The following is a 17702-nucleotide window of genomic DNA, read 5'->3' as shown; positions in this document are numbered from 1 at the left end:
CATTATAAAAAGCGATTTGAGTTCAATCATAGGAGATAAATCCAACTAACAAACACAGACCTGTAAAGAAACTGAGCTGGACTTAAGGGTTCAGATCAAAAGAAAATACAGCTGAAAACCTGAGATCAATGTCGCAAGGTAGACCCAATCGATCCGAGGAAATCATTCTGCAAATTTCTCAGTTATGTCCCCCCACATCCCCTGCCTCGAAGCGTCGTGGCTAAGGCCTCGCTCGCATCGAGGCGTCGTTCCCATGCCCCCGCCCGCCTCGAGGCACCGCCGTTCCCCGAGGCCTTATCCTCCGCCCCAGCCTACCTTGAGGTACCGTCATTTCCCTCCCCCGCTCACCTTGAGGCACCATCGTTCCCCGAGGCCCCATCCCCCCTCCTCTCGAGGCACCGTCGTTCCCTGAGGATCACCCCCTTGCGTCGAGGCACCATCGTGCTCTGAGGATCATCCCCTCGCCTCGAGGCACCATCGTTCCCCGAGGATCACCTCTTCGCCTCGAGGCACCGTCGTGCCCTGAGGCTATACCCCACCCCCCGCCTCAAGGCACTATCGTCCCAGAGACCCGACCCCACCCCCCGCCTCGAGGCACCGTCGTGCCCCGATACCTCACCCTACCCCCTACTTTGAGGCATTGTCGTGCCCCGAGGCCCCACCCTTATCCCCCGCCTCAAGGCACCATCATACCCCGAGGCCCCACCCCCCTCGCAACGGTGCATCGAGTCCCCAACCCACTCCTCGCCTCGAGGCACCGTCGTTCCACGAGACCCCCACCCTACTCTTCTCGAGGCACCATCGTACCTCGAGGCACCCACCTCACTCACGTCGAGGCACCATCGTTCCCCGAGTCCCCACAACTCTCACCTCGAGGCACCGTCGTGCTCCAAGGCCCCACAACCCTCGCCTCGAGCTCCTATCTCTTCCCCCCACATCAAAGCACCATCGTGCCTCGAGCTCCTATCCCCTCCCCACGCCTCGAGGCACCGTCATTTTTCGAGGCCCCTCCTTTCCACCTCGAGGCACCGTCGTACCCCGAGGCCCCTCCCCCCAGCCTCAAGGCATTTTCGTTCCTCGATCCCCCCACCGCATCGAGGCACCGTTGTTCCCTGATCCCCCCCACCGCCTCAACGCACCGTTGTACCCCGAGGCCCCTACCTCCCACCTCGAGGAACCGTCGTTCCCCGAGGCCCTACCCCCCGACCTCGAGGCATCATCGTACCCCGAGGGCCCATCCTCTTCGCCTCAAGGCACCGTTGTTCCCCGAGCCCCCACCCCCGCCCGTCTCGAGGCACTGTGGTTCCCCGAAGGCCCATCCCCTTCGCCTCGAGGCACTGTCGTGCCCCGAGACCCCACCCCCATCCCCTCGAGGCACCTTCATTCCCCGAGGCACGACCCCCCTCTCCTCGAGGCACCATTGTACCCCGAGCCCCACCCCCTCTCGCCTTGAGGCACCGTCATTTCCCGAGGCCCCACCTCTACCTTAATGTGTCATGCCCAAAGACCCCTTGCCCTGGCGGCCTTGAGGCGTTGTCCCCCGCCCCCCGCTTCGTCCATCTCGAGACCCCTGCCCCGCTCGCCTTTAAAAAAACAAAGTCTTAAAAATGCACTTAAACAGATTTATATATTTTAACAAAAAGAAGACACAAAAAAAACTGAGTTGGGGTAGAGTAATCATCAAATATTGTGTTTCTTACCTAATGAAGTCTCTCCAACCTTGAAGGGAATGAAAAGGAACGAACCAAGGGTCTCGTTTTATCCCATCAATCTTGATCTTCTGTGCATGTACATGGTTTTGAGTATAAATCACTATATACTAAAAGGACACAAGTTATGCTGAAGTTTCACAAATTAATCAAGAAAAAGGAGATGAGAAAAGGAATTATATTCAACAATAGCAAGGAACAAGCAGAAGACAAGGCATTCACATTTAAAATGACCAATTCGGGAAATTTTGAAGGATTTTAATCCATGTTGAGCAATCAAACTCTAAAAAATCATGTTTTTAGTTCTAATGATGGATGAACCAACTGATCATGCTAGGTAAAAAGAATCAATCAAGAAAAAGGAGATGATAAAAGGAACACTTCCAAAATCAAAGAACGAGAAGAAGACATGCTTAATGCATTTCTCACATTTAGAATGATTACCGTAAAAAGTATCTCTACAACCAATCCGAGAAATTTGGAAGGATTTTAGTCCATATTGAGCAATCAAACTCAAAAAAATCATATTTTCAGTTCTGATGACTAATCAAAAGCCAACTGATCATGCTAGGTAAAAAGGATCAATGAATTAAAATGAAGACAACCACCCCTCTGCTTAGTTTCTTTCTGATTCAAGCTTTGTAGATATAACAAATACAGACGGTGTTATTAATATGGAGGACATTAGGAATGGGAAAATAATATAGCTACTTAAGGAAAATAAGATTCCTTATAACAACAACTAATTACTAAACCAAGACTACAAACGTAAAAGTATATATTTGCCTCTTAGTTCACAATCTAAAGTTTAAATGAGAAGAGGGTTTTAGGGGATAGCAGGCCAATCAAATGATGTCAGGTTGCATGTACAAAACAAGAAGAATGCACTCCTAAGAACTATTAAGAAGTAACTGAATGATTTGAACTACATATGCATCTTACCTCTCAGGTGCAACATAATTTAGAGTCCCACAAGTGGTATAGTCAGCCCTGACTCCCTGTTAGAGAGTAGAAGTAAATGCCCTAAGTCAGAAACTTTTACGTTTCCATGGAAATCCAGAAGCAGATTTTCAGGCTGGGAAACAAGGAACAATTTAAGATAGATAATAATCTTTGCAACAGATTTTCCAATCAGCAATTGCAAACCTTCAAATCTCGGTGGTATTGCTGTGACAGTGAGTCCATAAGTGTTTCATTACTAAAATTCTAAGCACTAACAGGAGAGAGCTAACCACCATGCATGATATACCAAATTTCCCATTCCTACAAGTTGATTTCGAGGTTACATATAAATTATTCAATTAATCAATCTATAAAATATGCCTCCAACCCTAAGTTATTAGAGGTTAAATACGAAAATGAGAAGAAGTGCCCTAAGTCAGAGGTTAAAATACACAAATTTTTAGGCTGGGGAATAAGGAACAATAGTTAAAAGAATAAGATAGATAATAATTTTCACAATAGATTTTCCAATCAGCAATTGTAAACCTTCATATCACGGTTGATGTGACAGTGAGCAATTGCGCTTCTTGAAGCAAAGCAAAATTATGTGTTTCAAGATAAATGATCCCAGGCATGATATACTAAATTACACATTCCTACGAGTTGATTTCGCGGTTCAATTAATCAATCAATCAACTAATCCCCCAACCCCTAAGTTAGAGGAAAAAGTACCTGAATACGAGCAGCAGTGGCATCCGGACGGGATTCAAGAAGCATACCAATGTTTGTCTCTCCTCATTTGGCTCACAACCACCTCCCTCTTGTTTTTCAGCAATTATATTCTCGACATTGTCATCTTCACCTTTGTCTGCTGCATACACACAAAAAAAAAATTGATTTCTTTTATCCAAGAACAAGTAAAATTGAAAAGGGAATTGGGAAATTCACCATTTAGAAGAATTGAAGGTTCTGCAGAAGAGAGAAAGAGCAATCTTCATCGCCTTGAGAAGAGTGGTAGTGAAGAAGAGAAGAGCGAGGAGCGACACAGACACAAAAGAGCCGTTATTTTATTGACAGTTGCCATTCGTTCGTTCGACAGACACAAAAGAGCGGGAGTAAAATTCTCTTATTATGGACTGACATCTGATGTATCTAACTAATATTGGGCCTTGGGACTTTCTTAGGAAAATTGTCTTTTTGGATCCATTCTACCTTTGCACTCTTAATAATTTTTCTTAATGAAAATTGTATAAAATAACAAACTACTAATTAAAATTAAATGATATATAATCACAGTTTTTTTTAATTTTAATCCGTAGTAAACACTTTGACATTCGCCTCTCTCCCTAGATATCTCACTCGCCACTCTCCTGATTTCGCTCGCCTCTCTCACTTTATACAAACACAAATGTATAAATTATGTTTGTATTTGTATAAAGCGAGAGAAAACTGTATATATAAATACATAAATACAAATACATATCTTTTCGTTCGCCTCTCTCCCCAGATATCTCGCTCGCCACTCTCCTGATCTCGCTCGCCACCCTCTCTCTCTCTCTCTCTCTTTATATGAACACAAATGTATAAATTGTGTTTGTGTTTGTATAAAGCGAGAGAAAACTATATATACGAATACATATTTTTTTGTCCTATACACTTATAATTATACAATGGAAAAATTGTATGAAATAGCAAACTATTAATTCAAATTAAATGTTATAGCCATAGTTTCTTTTATTTGTAATTCGCAGCAAACATTTCATGTTTTTTGCCATTCCATTTGTATACCGAAATATACAAATAAATCAAAATATACAAATGCAACATCCATTTGTATACCAAAATATACAAATAGATCGAAATATACAAATGCAGAACCCATTTGTATACCGAAATATACAAATGCAGGACCCATTTGTATACTGAAATATACAAATAGACCCAAATACATATTTTTTATGTATATGTATACCGAAATATACAGATTAATAGTCATAGCAAACATAAAGTTTGTTATGGAGCGCAATTATACAAATATAGTTATAGCATACAAATATGATTTTTATATTTGCTAAACCTAAAATTTACTCTTATACAATATAAATCTTCCCCTGTCCAGTTCTCTTTTGTCTTTTCTCTTTCTCGCTTTATACAAACACAGATTATAAATAAAAAAAAAATACTTTCTTATTTGTATACAGATTCCAAATATATACTTATACAATTGATTGTTTTGTATAAGTATGCCAAAATATACATATTAATAGCCATAACAAACATAAAGTTTGCTATAGAGTGCAATTATGTAAACTATAGTTATAACATACAAGTATGATTTTTATATTTGTTAAACCTATAATTTACTCTTTTTCTTATTATATAAACGAAAATAAATTGGGTTTAAATTGAGGTAACAAAATAGTTAAATTTACGATAAAAGGGGTTAGATTTTAAATTAGGACATGACCTCACCAGTTTCAATTGCGGTCAATTCTAATTAAGAACGTAACCAAATTTACTAATTCGGCTAGGATTTAAATAAACTTCTTAATATTAATGAAATAAAATAATTATAAACTAATTAGTTCAAAAATATAATCTTCTAACTAATTTATACTAATTAACAAAATATTTGAGTGAAACGAAAAAAAATTATGATTATTAGTTAAAAATCATAAAAGGTGACAAAACTATTTTAAAATAACTTGAAAAACATTGTGAATTTTATAAAACCAACTATTTCAAAGCGTTTCAATTAAAGAAACTTGATGATTAATCTGCATTTTGGAAAATAGTAATAATACTAATCAATAAGCTCCAAATTTAAACTTGAGTAACTTTCACACCACTAAAGACAACATTTTTTTCAGTTACTAAAAGTTTTTTTTTTACAAAGTGACTAAATTTTATTTTTTTTAAATACTGAACAGTAAGGCACACCTTCTCATGCGCCTTACAAGGCGCAGGTTGACCTGTGACTTACAAGCATCCCTACGACTTACAAGTAGCAGGTCTCCTTGTGCCTTAGGGGCACTGCGTCATTCTCCATTAATTTTCACGGCATCACCCTTCCGTTTAAATATTTGATTCCAATCTTATTTTTAATTGTCCTTTTGGAAATTTCACTCAATTTTTTTCGCCTTTTGGCTCCGAACTCATAGTTTTGCACAGTGAACCTATAATATATATATATATATATATATATATATATATATATTTGTTGACCCCAGTATCTATTCCGTTGCTTATATGTATACAATCCTCCCATATGTTATAAGCTTATTTGTACAACAAGTGCTTTGTATATATTTTGTAAATTAATTTTTTGTTTATTTTAGTGAACAAGTAAAAGTATATGTATATTTAGTAATATGATGTCTTATTTATGTTAACTGATTTTCTCAAGTAAGAATAAAACTTGAAAAAAATAGTAAGACTAATCAACATTGGAGATGAAACTTGTTATTAGTTAATCGCAACATATATTTCAAGAAAACTGTGTATCAACCTGATGGAAATATTTCATACTAATACGATTTCAAGAAAACTGTGTATCAACCTGGGGCCAAGTAATCCTGGAAATATTTTGTACTAGTATGCTAGTATTGTACAGACAAAATGGTTAACTACTATCAGACTTGAGTGTGTACAGGAACCGCGATGACGGTGCAAAATTTCATCAAAGTAACCCCTTCTTTTAAATCTTCGATCAACAGCCAACAAGGCTGCAAATATATGCCTTTTTGAAGAGTGGAAATAAAGATATCACAACCTGTAAACTAAATCATACCGCGAAGAAGCTGAATTCAGATTTGCTCCTCAGCTCCTAAATGCTGCTTCTATAAAGCTTAACTGGTTCTCAGCTGCAAAACTCATCATCTGCTTACGCTAATGATTGTGCTGACAAAGAATATGTCACTTTCACTGTACAAAGACCTGTCCGATGGGAACTTTATCTTCAAGCTGTGCTATTACCAGATGAGACGATAACATTTCCCTCTGCCAGAGGACTACAGCCTGCTATACGCTGTTTTTCCGACTGCTCTGCTTCGTTTGTGGGAAAGATTTCTGTCTGAAGAGATGGGCATATTTTGTGGACATGCAACCATGTTGACTTCCAGAAACTGTCCCCTCCTACAGGATTACTTGGCCCCAGAATTCCACTTGTTTTCATGACAAGTAGAGTGTTCTTTAGGAGCTCGGAAATGAGTTCAGGGATCTTCTCACTCAGTTTCCCTTTAAATTTCACCTTCATGCATCTCTCTGTTAGACTCAATACCCCTAACCATAGTTTGCAGAAGGATGTCGACTGGGAGAGATGATTCAAAGACTGTAAAAACATTTTGAACATGAGCTTCAGTGCCAAAACTATTGCTCCTTCAGTGCTCCTATAATCCTTCACAAAGCTCGGCTGGGCAAGATTGAGTAATTCATCCAGTAATGTAAATATCACCTGATCAAAACATTGCAACCACAAATCTTCTGGGATATGGATCCCATCAACTCCAGTCAAGCACCTCTGCAGCATCAAGATGGCATGATCCCTTACCTCTTCTCTCCGGTCTTTACAAAATTTTCGCAGTCCCTGTATCAGCCTGAGCCACATTTCTGTTATATCCTGGGTCATTTTTACAGCAGCCTCCTGCCCAAGTGCTTCCTTCGCCTGGTGAGACCATCTAATAAGAGAGATAAGTGATCCAGCCATCAGATCTAAAGATCTCACAGATTGATCAACATTCCCAACATGAGAATCAGCAAACTGCGCCGCCACATTCAAACAGAGGACATAATTAGCAGGCAAGAGGTGGGCCCCATCTGCCATGATGAACGCTAGTGTATCAAAACCTGTTTCAGATGCTTCAGGATGCCGAGCAGTAAAAGAAAGCAGCGATATGATTGTCCGCCAGCCTATATGAGATCGTATCTGCATAGCATTTGCTTTGACAAGGTGCATAACCTCCCGGGTTATCTGTTCAAGAAATGCATCAGCAACCCGAGCATCAAGCTTTAAGATAAGTTGCAGAGACTTGAGAAGCTCATCTGTGAAATTTTCCTTGTATGGAAGTAACCTTTGGCATATGCGAAGCAGACCAAACACAGCCTTCTCTACCAAAGTAGATGGCATTGTTGTTAAATGGACAACACTTGCTATGTGATCATAGACGACCTGCCAAAGAAGCATTATTCTGTCACGGTTATTTATTGTGATAGCAATAAGCAACTCTAGACAAAATACTGCAGTCTCTTCGTCTTCCAGAGAATTATTTCTTTTGCGAGGCTTGCCTGCAGCCAACACAAGGGCCCGAACAAGCTGTAACAGGGACTCAGCTTGCAAAAATTTACTCTCGGCAAAGATGCTATCAATGTGACAACTCTGAATTGTCTGAAGAGTCTGCTGACGTGCGGCAAGCTGTTGTTCAGTTGGCTGTGGCGCAGGTTCTTCATCAAGATATAATAGTTGGCTAAACACCCCCATTAAGCCAGATGATTTCCTTGATGGAGCCAATGAAGGAAAATGAGATGGTAGAGAAAGTGAAGTAGGTCTCCTAGGGTCTGCATCAGCAGTAGACTCTAAGTCATCAGCAGCATCACTAAAGAGACGTGTGGGGAGAAGGCCCAATTTGTGCAAACTCAAAATGCAGTCTAGGATGTTCTTCCAACCAGAGCGAATGTGGTCTCCATATTCGTTTGCTACTGTGAAGACTGCTAATGTGGCCAATCTAGCTTTACCATCTTCCGCAAATGCAACAGGAAATTCATCAACATAAGATGGAAGCAAAAGGGTAGTGAACTTGCAAAGAGATACTACCAAATCATTTAACACATCATCAAAGCTATAGGCAGCTGCAATTTTGGCAATGGCAAGGAATCCATTGATACATGTTTCCCAAACATCCTCTTGCTCCACATTATCAAAAACCACAGAGATGGAAGCAATTGCAGGACCAGACAACATAGCAAACATATCATAATCAAAATATGGACCAGGATCACAGATAATATATGGGGAAGTTTGCCTTGATTTATGAACTAGACCAATCCAATGGCTTGGTGCCAGCATTGGAATACCAGCACCTCGATCTGGGGTAATTCGGATCTCATCCTCACAGATGGAGTGGTAAAGCTCGGACAAAAATTCCCGAGGGAGATCATTTCCTCCATTTATCCTCCGGTTGTTCCGGATGAAATCTTCCTCCGTCATCTTCTTTTTTACCTGGGCATTGTGTTGATCTGTATTGAGCAGAATAATTGAATATGACAACAATAGTGCAGCATCTTTGTCAGCCAGAATATTTTGCGACTGCTCGTAATATCTCTCAGCAAATGCCTCAAGCACCCTCTGTATTTTCTGAGACTCTCCAGGCAATCTGAAGGTTTCTAAAAAGATTCGCAAGGCTATGTCTAAGTTCATGTCCCGAAAATCAAATGTTCCTGCAAATTCGTGAAGCACTTCAATATAGAAGTCTTCATGACTTCCTAGGAAATCCCCGATAAGATTCTTATCTAAGCCAGTCATATACCTGAAAAAGCATGCTACACTTTTTGGGTCACGTTTCTCAGGTAACAAATGCACTCCTTGGAGAAATTCCATACCCTTTTTTGGATCTCGGTTAAAGTGATCAACTCCAATCAACAATTTCCTCTTTATGACCTTCATCTTACGAAGAAATGGAACCCAATGATTAGGATCACTGTAGTCCTTGCATATCTCTGTCCAAAACGATCTATATTCACCCAGATCTATTGAAGCTTGCTCAGAAACAAATGAATCCTGGCTTATTCTCTCGGCCATTCCCTGCATCATGGCAATTAGACCATCCAAGGCAAGCGTATTTAAAGCTGATAGTGGGATGTTGACCGGAAAGGAACTCTTGGATAACAGGTTTGCAAGGTCTTCAAATACATTGCTGCAAGATATGTCACAATCAAAATTTGCATACATCTCAGGCATGAACATGGGCTGCATGCAGAAGTCAACAAGAGTTTCTATGGCAACCTCTTGTTGTTGATAAGAAGATCCGTGCTTGCTTTGGGCAATCCTCAGTAACACACCAGAGAAGAAAGTTTCAAGCTGTAGCTTTAACTTAATACGCATATGATGATACAAATTTAGAACAATGCTACAAACTGTTGAAAGAATTAAAGGACTCATAGACAAGCCAAAACGCATCAGATTGTGGAACAAGTCTTTCTGTATCAAAGCCAATAACTCAGGATGATTTCCAGATGAAGCACCACTTACTTCTATGGCTGAATTAATTAACCCCAGTGCAAACAAGGGAACATCTTCATCATATGCTATAGGGTTAGATCTAGAACCAATTTCAATGGACTCCATCACATTCAGAAGAGAACACAGGAAATGAAATATCTCCACCATGCAGGGGACCCCATATGGATCCATCATAGAGTTTTCTCCATTACTAGCAATCTCCTCCTTTTGAGTTTTCTCATCCGTTGTTTCATCCCCCTTGTCTGATGCATTGGAAGGAACTGCAGCTGATGCTGACTTACCAGTGGATTCTGCACTAACACAACCATTGTCATGTTGTTTTTCGCCTGCCTGCACAAAAGTAAGTGACGATAAACAGGGGATACTGGCCTCCACTTTTAGTGATTTAAGGGTCAAAGCTATGCAATATAAAAATGTGTCTTGTGTTTCTTCCATTTTGTGCATACTAAATTATGCTTCAATTAAAGGCTAAAATAAATAGATATAAATAGCAAAGAAATAACTCTTCTGGATCTCTTTAGTCCTGTATCAAAAGTCAAAACAACTAAATAGGAGGAAATTTTTTTATCGCAAATCACTATATGCATGTATCCTTGAGGGGAAAAAAATTTCTCTGTTCAGGTCTAGAAATGAAAATAATATCTCACTTTGGTTGGACAACTGGGTGGGTAATGACTCCTTGAAGGAGTTGATTCCAGATTATTTACTTTGGTAGTTAACAACTTTTTTGGCTGATAGCAGACGTAATGGTATTTGGAGTATAAAGATTTAGAAGGAATTTCAATGACTGGGAGGTGATTAGGCTTGCTTAATTTTTCAATTTCCTGAACATTTATCAGCAACTATCCAGTACATCTGAGTTTTTACAGTGTGTTCTTCTTCATCATCATTTATCAAAGAAGCAACATAAATTATCAAGGATACCAAGAAAGGTGAAAGAGTATAATTAAGTGAGAAACCCGTAGATTGGTAGACATTAGATAAGGGGGAATGATGCCTAATTAATATCGGAGTTCCAATTTTTAGATGTCATTGAATGATCATTCTGAACTAATTTGGATATGTATTCAGTAATAACTAGTTTAGGACATTTTTTTAGATAAATAAGTAAATCGAATATGACTAAAGGGTGCATCAGTTGTTGTACATTCCTATCATCTTAAATCCAATCCCCATCAAGCTAACAATCCTCGGCAGGCTAACTACTTCATGACAACAATAATGGACTCTGAACTAACCATTAAAGGAGTAAAAATATTCCACATGGTCAGTCAAAAACTAAAATTCTAAAATTACAAGAGACAAGTGATGTCATTCAAGGACTTCTTGAACAGTTATCTGGTCAAACTGGGTTACCAGCACTTCTCCATGTTCTAGAGACATTGTTTATATGAACAAAGTTTATCCCTTAAGGAAACCACAATTTTGCAAGTTCAATAAAGCAATTACATCAGAAAGTTCAGATTTAGACAAGATTATGGCAAAAATATTGAGTACTTTGAACTATATCAGATTTCAGTATTTGGCCTAGCCCCAAATTCATCTATGAGCTGAGGGTAAGCCACATGCAAGCAAGCTCCAACCAATTATGAATGAGAGCAAAAGTTAACAAGGTTTGAATAAGGATCACCATAGGCACAACTCAAAAGGCCAATTTTCAATTCTAATATTTATTTTTCAATTTCAACTGAGCATTTAACAAGTCATTTCTTGCCAAGAATCACTAGCACATGCAGCTATGATCTCATTCAAAAGAAACATAAAAAAGATCATAAAAGTAAATGTAACAATATAAATCGAGAGTCCCAATTACCTCTGAGTCAGCACACAATCTGCTTTGCTGATCAAATTCATGCATTTTGCTGACAATGTTAGGCAGGTGAGAGAAAATATGTCTCACCAATTCATGCATTGTGTGTCTAGCTATTCTCTGCAGCAGTTCACTTTTGGCACTAGCTTGATGAACAAGCCGAAAGCAAGTGTTTACAATGTTGCACACGTGATGATTACTTAAATTTGCTGATGCCTTACTTTTCATGCAAGCCAAAAGAACCTGAAGTATCTTCATAAGCACCACTTCCTCGGAGGCAGGATCAGTCACTTCAAAGCGGCAACTTGTCACGGTCTCAACTATCTGATGTAAAGCTTTCTCCACATTCATGATAGATGAATCAATTATTTCAAGGGTTAAGAATTTGTAAACAGAAGACAATGCAACACCGGTTATTGGTGCACCAGTTTCATCAGATTGAATCACATCCAAGAAAGGCTGAAGATATAGGAGTGGATCAACTCTGTTCCAGTGATGTTGCCATGAGAAGATACTTCTCCGTAATTCCTTGAAAGAATGGATGAGAGGATGCTCTAGCTGATCATCAGCAGCAGCATAGCGGAACCCCCACCTTACATTTCTCCTCATAACAGCCAAAACAGCACCAATTTCTGAATTTACCATACATGCTAAGGCACCTTTGGAAGGCTTTACAGTGCAATCCTTGGGTTCTGAAAATGGAGTATTGACTTCACTCTGCTGATTAAGGCACCCCATCTTGATTAAACTTTTAATTTAGTTCACTTGAATTGTAAAAGAATTGAAAGGCTACAGAACGAATCAAGCAGCATCTTGCTAAATCATCTCCTGAGCATCAACAAATTGGTTTAATATAAGACAGCCAACCCTTATAAGTAGATAAAGGCAAGTAAAACAGTTAGTGAGATACCAAAAATCAACTAGCTACATTTCATTCACGGTGACAAACGACTGAGATATCGTTAAAAGATTAAAAGGCTAAGAGTTGTTAGAAGAACTGAAGAAGAGTGTAGTGCCATAAAGAAGACAATAAAAAATAAGACATATCCTAACCAAGGTAATTATGAAGTGCCTTTTTAAGGGCAAAATGCACAACCAAGTATAGCTAGTAGATGAAGCACCTAATTCCTTCAAAAGAAAGAGATCAGAAAACTGAGTGAGATGACTAGAACCATTTGCTTTTGAAGGAACAGCTCTGTAAATTATCTTTTGTTTTTGCCAATAAAAAAGAAAGAGATATGGGCAGTAGTTAACAATTTTTGTTTTAAAAGGCTACTAAATGGTTTTCAGTAATTTGGTAACGTTGGTAAGTGAATAAACTTACAATTTCCTGAATTATTGATAGTTCTTCTCCACCTTGAATATTCTATTAGAATTCAACTCTACTCCAAGTACTCTTCTAGGCATCCAAATGTCCAAGTCTCTGACACTTTCAAATGTTAAAATCACTCTTCTCTTTCTCTCTCTCTCTCTCTTAAATGCTCATCTTTCTTCCTGATTAAAAAAAATCTTTCTTTATCGCAACAACGGAAAAACAAGATAAGTAAAAAGGAGCACAACCACGACTACTATATTGTATTCATTTGCTAGATCATTCTGTCAAGATGTTAAAAAAGCTTTGTCCACCCATAGATCATTGCATCCTTAGAAATATTAAGATTAAGCTTTGCCTTTCAGCATTTTGCAATCAATACAGAACTTCTCACCTAAATAGATCAAAGAGAACCCCTAATACGTCTTAAATGAGCACCATTTGAACAAAATGAATATAGAATTTGTACAACTGACTGGCACCCACGGGTGTGACCTAGTGGTCAATGAAGTGTGTTGAACACCATGAGGTCTCAGGTTCAAATCCCTGCCTAGACAAAACACTAGGTGATTTCTCCCATTTGTTCTAGACTTGATGGATAGACTCACCCGGTACCTGATGTTGATGGGAGGTTTCCCGCGGAAAAAAAAAGGATTGTATAACTGAGTGCAACAAGATTGTAATTGAGATATATTGATTTGTACAATTTAGTTACCATCACAAGAACCCCAACCTCCTGAAACAAATAATCTCATCCCAAAAGCACAAATAACAGAAAAAGGCAAACAAATGACTCGAAATTCAGAACAACCGCATTTCAAATCAACCTTTAAACCTACCTACACCACCATGAAACCAACCCAGGGGTTTAGGTTATGGCATATAAAAGATCACAAAAAATGATCTTTACATAACCAATAAAATTCAAATCGCCTTTGAGATTTTCAAAAGCATATTATTATATAAATTGTCTCACGATGTCACATCACTGGTTATTGCGCGAGAAAATTCAGAAACGAAACGAAAATCATAGCAACAAATTCGAAATGCCGGATCTAAATCAACAATCAGAGACATAATACAGAAATGAAAAAAAAAAAATAGCTGAAGATCAGTATGGAGTATGGAATTCAACTTTTGTGATTATATATTCATAGGATCCAGAAGAAAGTGAAATTTACCTTATACACAATATTGAAAGCTGCTCGTAATAGGGTCCTTGCAGTTGATTTTTTTTGCAGTTGATTTTTTTTGCAGTTGATTTTGGAGGGGCCTTCTTTGTCAATCTTTAAACAACGGGTTAGAAATCAATATTTTTTGTTTTCATTATTATTCTCTCTTTTTTATTTACATTTTCGATGTTTAAATAATAATAATTGAATTATTGATTTATTGTTATTGAGTTATTAGGTTAATGGATTTGTGAGTTATGGGTTCATTTTCAATTTTATGATTGTTAAAGCTATAATCCAATAAGATTATATTATTAATGTTTTACCCTAACAATATAAGGGAAAATTACGTGGATAAACATACATATACTAGTTAATTAGCTAACATGGTTATAGTTTGAATTAATTACGGCTCGCAACATAATTTTAGCTATAATTACGTCACTTATATATATACAAATACAAATTATACATATATACATATAATTATATGACAGATATACAAATACAATTAGTCTCTCTCCACTCTCAGTCCTCTCTCGCTTGCCTCTGTCCTCCCTCTCCAATCTCGCTCGCCAGATATACAAATAGATATGTATATCAGTTACATATATACAATTATATGGCAGATATACATATACATTTCGTCTCTCTCCACTTTTTTCCCTCTCTCGCTCGCCTCTCTCCTCCCTCTCCCAATCTCGCTCGCTAGATACACAAATACATATATATACTAGTTACATATATACAATTATTTGACATATATGCATATACAATTCGACAGATATACTATATAATTTGTCTCTCTCCACTCTTTGCCCTCTCTTGCTCGCCTCTCTCCTCTCTCTAACATATAGCTATGAATCGTAATTAGCAAACTATAGTTATGGAGCATAATTAAGTTATTTTTGAGTGGCTATATGCGAAAAATAACATTTTACCAACCCTATCATCTAAATTTTCATATTACTTTCGATCGTTTGCAACACAAACTAGTCGCTCTAAAGTGATATCTTCTCTCTTCTCGGCAAACTAGTATTATCTTCTCTCTTTTAGATTTGATTGTGACAAAAGACTTACAATTACTATTGTTTCTGCAATTTATTGTATGAGTTCTTTTGAAGGAATTTGGACAATTATATCTTAAACAAAAGAAATAAATGTAAAAAATTGTGTTACACTTCTACACTTATCGATTACATCGAATATCAAACCTTTGAGGACCAAAAATCGATAATAAATATCTTATTAGTTTGATTATTAATTTAGTGTGTTCACAAATCAATATCTTCCATTTGGAGGGTGGCTAGAGTGCCCTCGTTGACATCTTCTTATAGTTGATGAAGCAATCAACAACTCCACATGGCATCCCATATCAAATGGGAAACTTCGAAATGAATCTAAATAAACAAAAACAGCACAACAAACACAACGCATATATGCAAAAAAATATGGATAGTCTATTTAATTGGCACTCAGCATATAGTTGTGCAGATTGTGATCATGTTGAAAAGTAACTATGAGCTAAAAGTTTTAAATACTTAAACACAAGTAAAATAATAATCGCCTAAAGCAAAAAATAAAGCAAATAAGTATCTTTTATAAAAGAAATTTTCAAGAAAGACAAGTGGATAGTTTTAAACATTTGATTTCGTTTTCTATGCGTAAAATTTCAAGTTTAATAGTTTTAACTTTTGATATTGAAGATTTACCTATGAGGTAAGCAAGGTTAAAAGTTCAAAATCACTCATCATCAAGATCATTCGTGTAATTTCTGGAGGGGAAAAGGTTACCAAATATGTATCGAACTGATCGACAAGTGACATAATCTGAATTAATCATTTCATACTGAATAACAAGTGGACTTATTCTAGTGACCAAGTCAGGCCACAGCCACTGATTTTTGTTCTATAAATTAACTCTTTTCTCGAAATTAAAAAAAAAAAAACTCTTTTGCTGGGTCAAACCATCTATTAAATAACAGTATATCCCTTTTGTTTCTTATTTTTAGTAGTATATACTAAAATATAGTCCTCCATATGTTGCTATAACAAAGCCAAAGCAATAAAACAAATGCGTCTTAACAAACAGGAAAAGCACCTTTCAACTCTAATAATTTGCCATTTGACAGGATATTCCTTGCCCGTTCATATAAAAATATGAAATTGACATCTCAATTTTCTTGTGTATAAAAACTACTAACTATCCATTCTTGTTTATTACGCACAATTCCTAATATCCATTTTTTACGATTAGGACCAATAAGGTATCTAATCCCATTCGCTCTCCCAGGGAGAGAAGCACATCGAATACACACAAAAAACAATGGCTAGGAAGAGAAAAGCTGAAGGACTAACGAAAATTCATGATGCTGCAGCCATCCTAAACGGAGCTCGAAAGAAATTTGTTGGAGTTAGACAGAGGCCATCAGGGAGATGGGTTGCTGAAATAAAAGACACCATACAGAAAATAAGAGTATGGCTTGGGACTTTTGACACTGCTGAAGAAGCAGCAAGGGCTTATGATGAAGCTGCTTGTTTGCTTCGTGGAGCCAATACTCGCACGAATTTCTGGCCTTCTTCTTCTCCTTCAACTTCAGCTCTGCCTCCGAAAATCACTAAACTTCTTCTCAGCAGACTCAGAGAACGAAATAAATCCGTAGCTGCTGCTGCTGCTAATGATGACGATTCGTCCAGTTCTACCTCTCTGGCTGAAATTGGTCATCATCAGCAGAAGCAACAAGAAAAAATTGGAAGCACAGTAGCTGATTTTTCAGATTTGTCGTATACTGATTATCTCAATTACCCTGAAGACAATGTAACTGATAACAACGCGATTGCTAATATAAGTGCAATTACAAGAGAATTAACAAGCATAGTTCAATATGGCTATAATCAGGAATTGAATTTTCATCCTGTGAATAACTATGAGAGATTGAGCGCGGAGATTATAGAGATAGAAGAGGCAATTAATACTGATGTTGAAGATATAATAGAGTCAAACATTGGCTTCCAATTTCTCAACGAAATTGGATCGTGTAACTATTCACCATTTGATTTAGCTGAAGAGCTATCAATGGTGGAGACAATGGAACAGGGGATGGATTTTGGGGAAGAAACATCAATGGTAAGTGAGGCAATGAGGAGGATGAATTACGAGAGGAAGTTTTCAGCTTCTCTTTATGCTTTCAATGGGATCACAGAATGTTTAAAGTTGAAGATGAAATCTGGAGGCCTAACGCGGTCTGACCAATTATCCAGGCTTCAAAATGCATGCAAAAGGAACCTCGACAAGGAGAGGGCAAATGAAGAATGCAACGTTGGAATGACTGAGAAGAAGGATGAAGAGAATTCATCGGGAGAAGTAGCATTTTCGTCGATGGAGAGTGCTTATGACAGTGAATTCTCCCTCTGGAGCTCTATTGATCTCCCACCAATATGCTTCGTTAGTTGAAAATGTTGACAGAATCATTTGTACATTTAAAATTTGTGTCAATTTGTATGTTATGTTGGGACTTTTTAAA

General features: G+C 37.9%; 2 protein-coding genes across 3 annotated transcripts; one reads left to right on the top strand and one right to left on the bottom strand.

Annotated features, from left to right (window-relative positions):
* Nucleotides 1-6239: 6239 nt before the first annotated feature.
* On the bottom strand, nt 6240-14244 carry LOC125836157 (ARF guanine-nucleotide exchange factor GNOM-like). Of its 2 annotated transcripts, none has more exons than XM_049515256.1 (3): nt 14189-14244; nt 11699-12523; nt 6240-10215 (listed from the first exon to the last, which is right to left on the bottom strand). In XM_049515256.1, the coding sequence occupies exons 2-3, from the start codon at nt 12431-12433 to the stop codon at nt 6610-6612; spliced, it is 4341 nt and encodes a 1446-aa protein (XP_049371213.1). In that variant the 5' UTR covers nt 12434-12523; nt 14189-14244; the 3' UTR covers nt 6240-6609. The 2 variants fall into 2 exon arrangements, with proteins under 2 accessions (XP_049371213.1, XP_049371211.1); XM_049515254.1 differs by lacking the exon at nt 14189-14244 and adding an exon at nt 13020-13154.
* Nucleotides 14245-16504: 2260 nt separating this feature from the next.
* On the top strand, nt 16505-17632 carry LOC125836728 (ethylene-responsive transcription factor ERN1-like). Its single transcript, XM_049515943.1, has one exon. The coding sequence runs from the start codon at nt 16505-16507 to the stop codon at nt 17630-17632; it is 1128 nt and encodes a 375-aa protein (XP_049371900.1).
* Nucleotides 17633-17702: the final 70 nt, after the last annotated feature.

The sequence above is a fragment of the Solanum verrucosum genome, unplaced genomic scaffold (assembly GCF_900185275.1).
Source record: "Solanum verrucosum unplaced genomic scaffold, falcon-dt-bn FXZP01000278.1, whole genome shotgun sequence".
NCBI lineage: Eukaryota > Viridiplantae > Streptophyta > Magnoliopsida > Solanales > Solanaceae > Solanum > Solanum verrucosum.
Note: the sequence above shows the minus strand (reverse complement) of the source record. Positions and strands in the feature narration are given on the sequence as shown.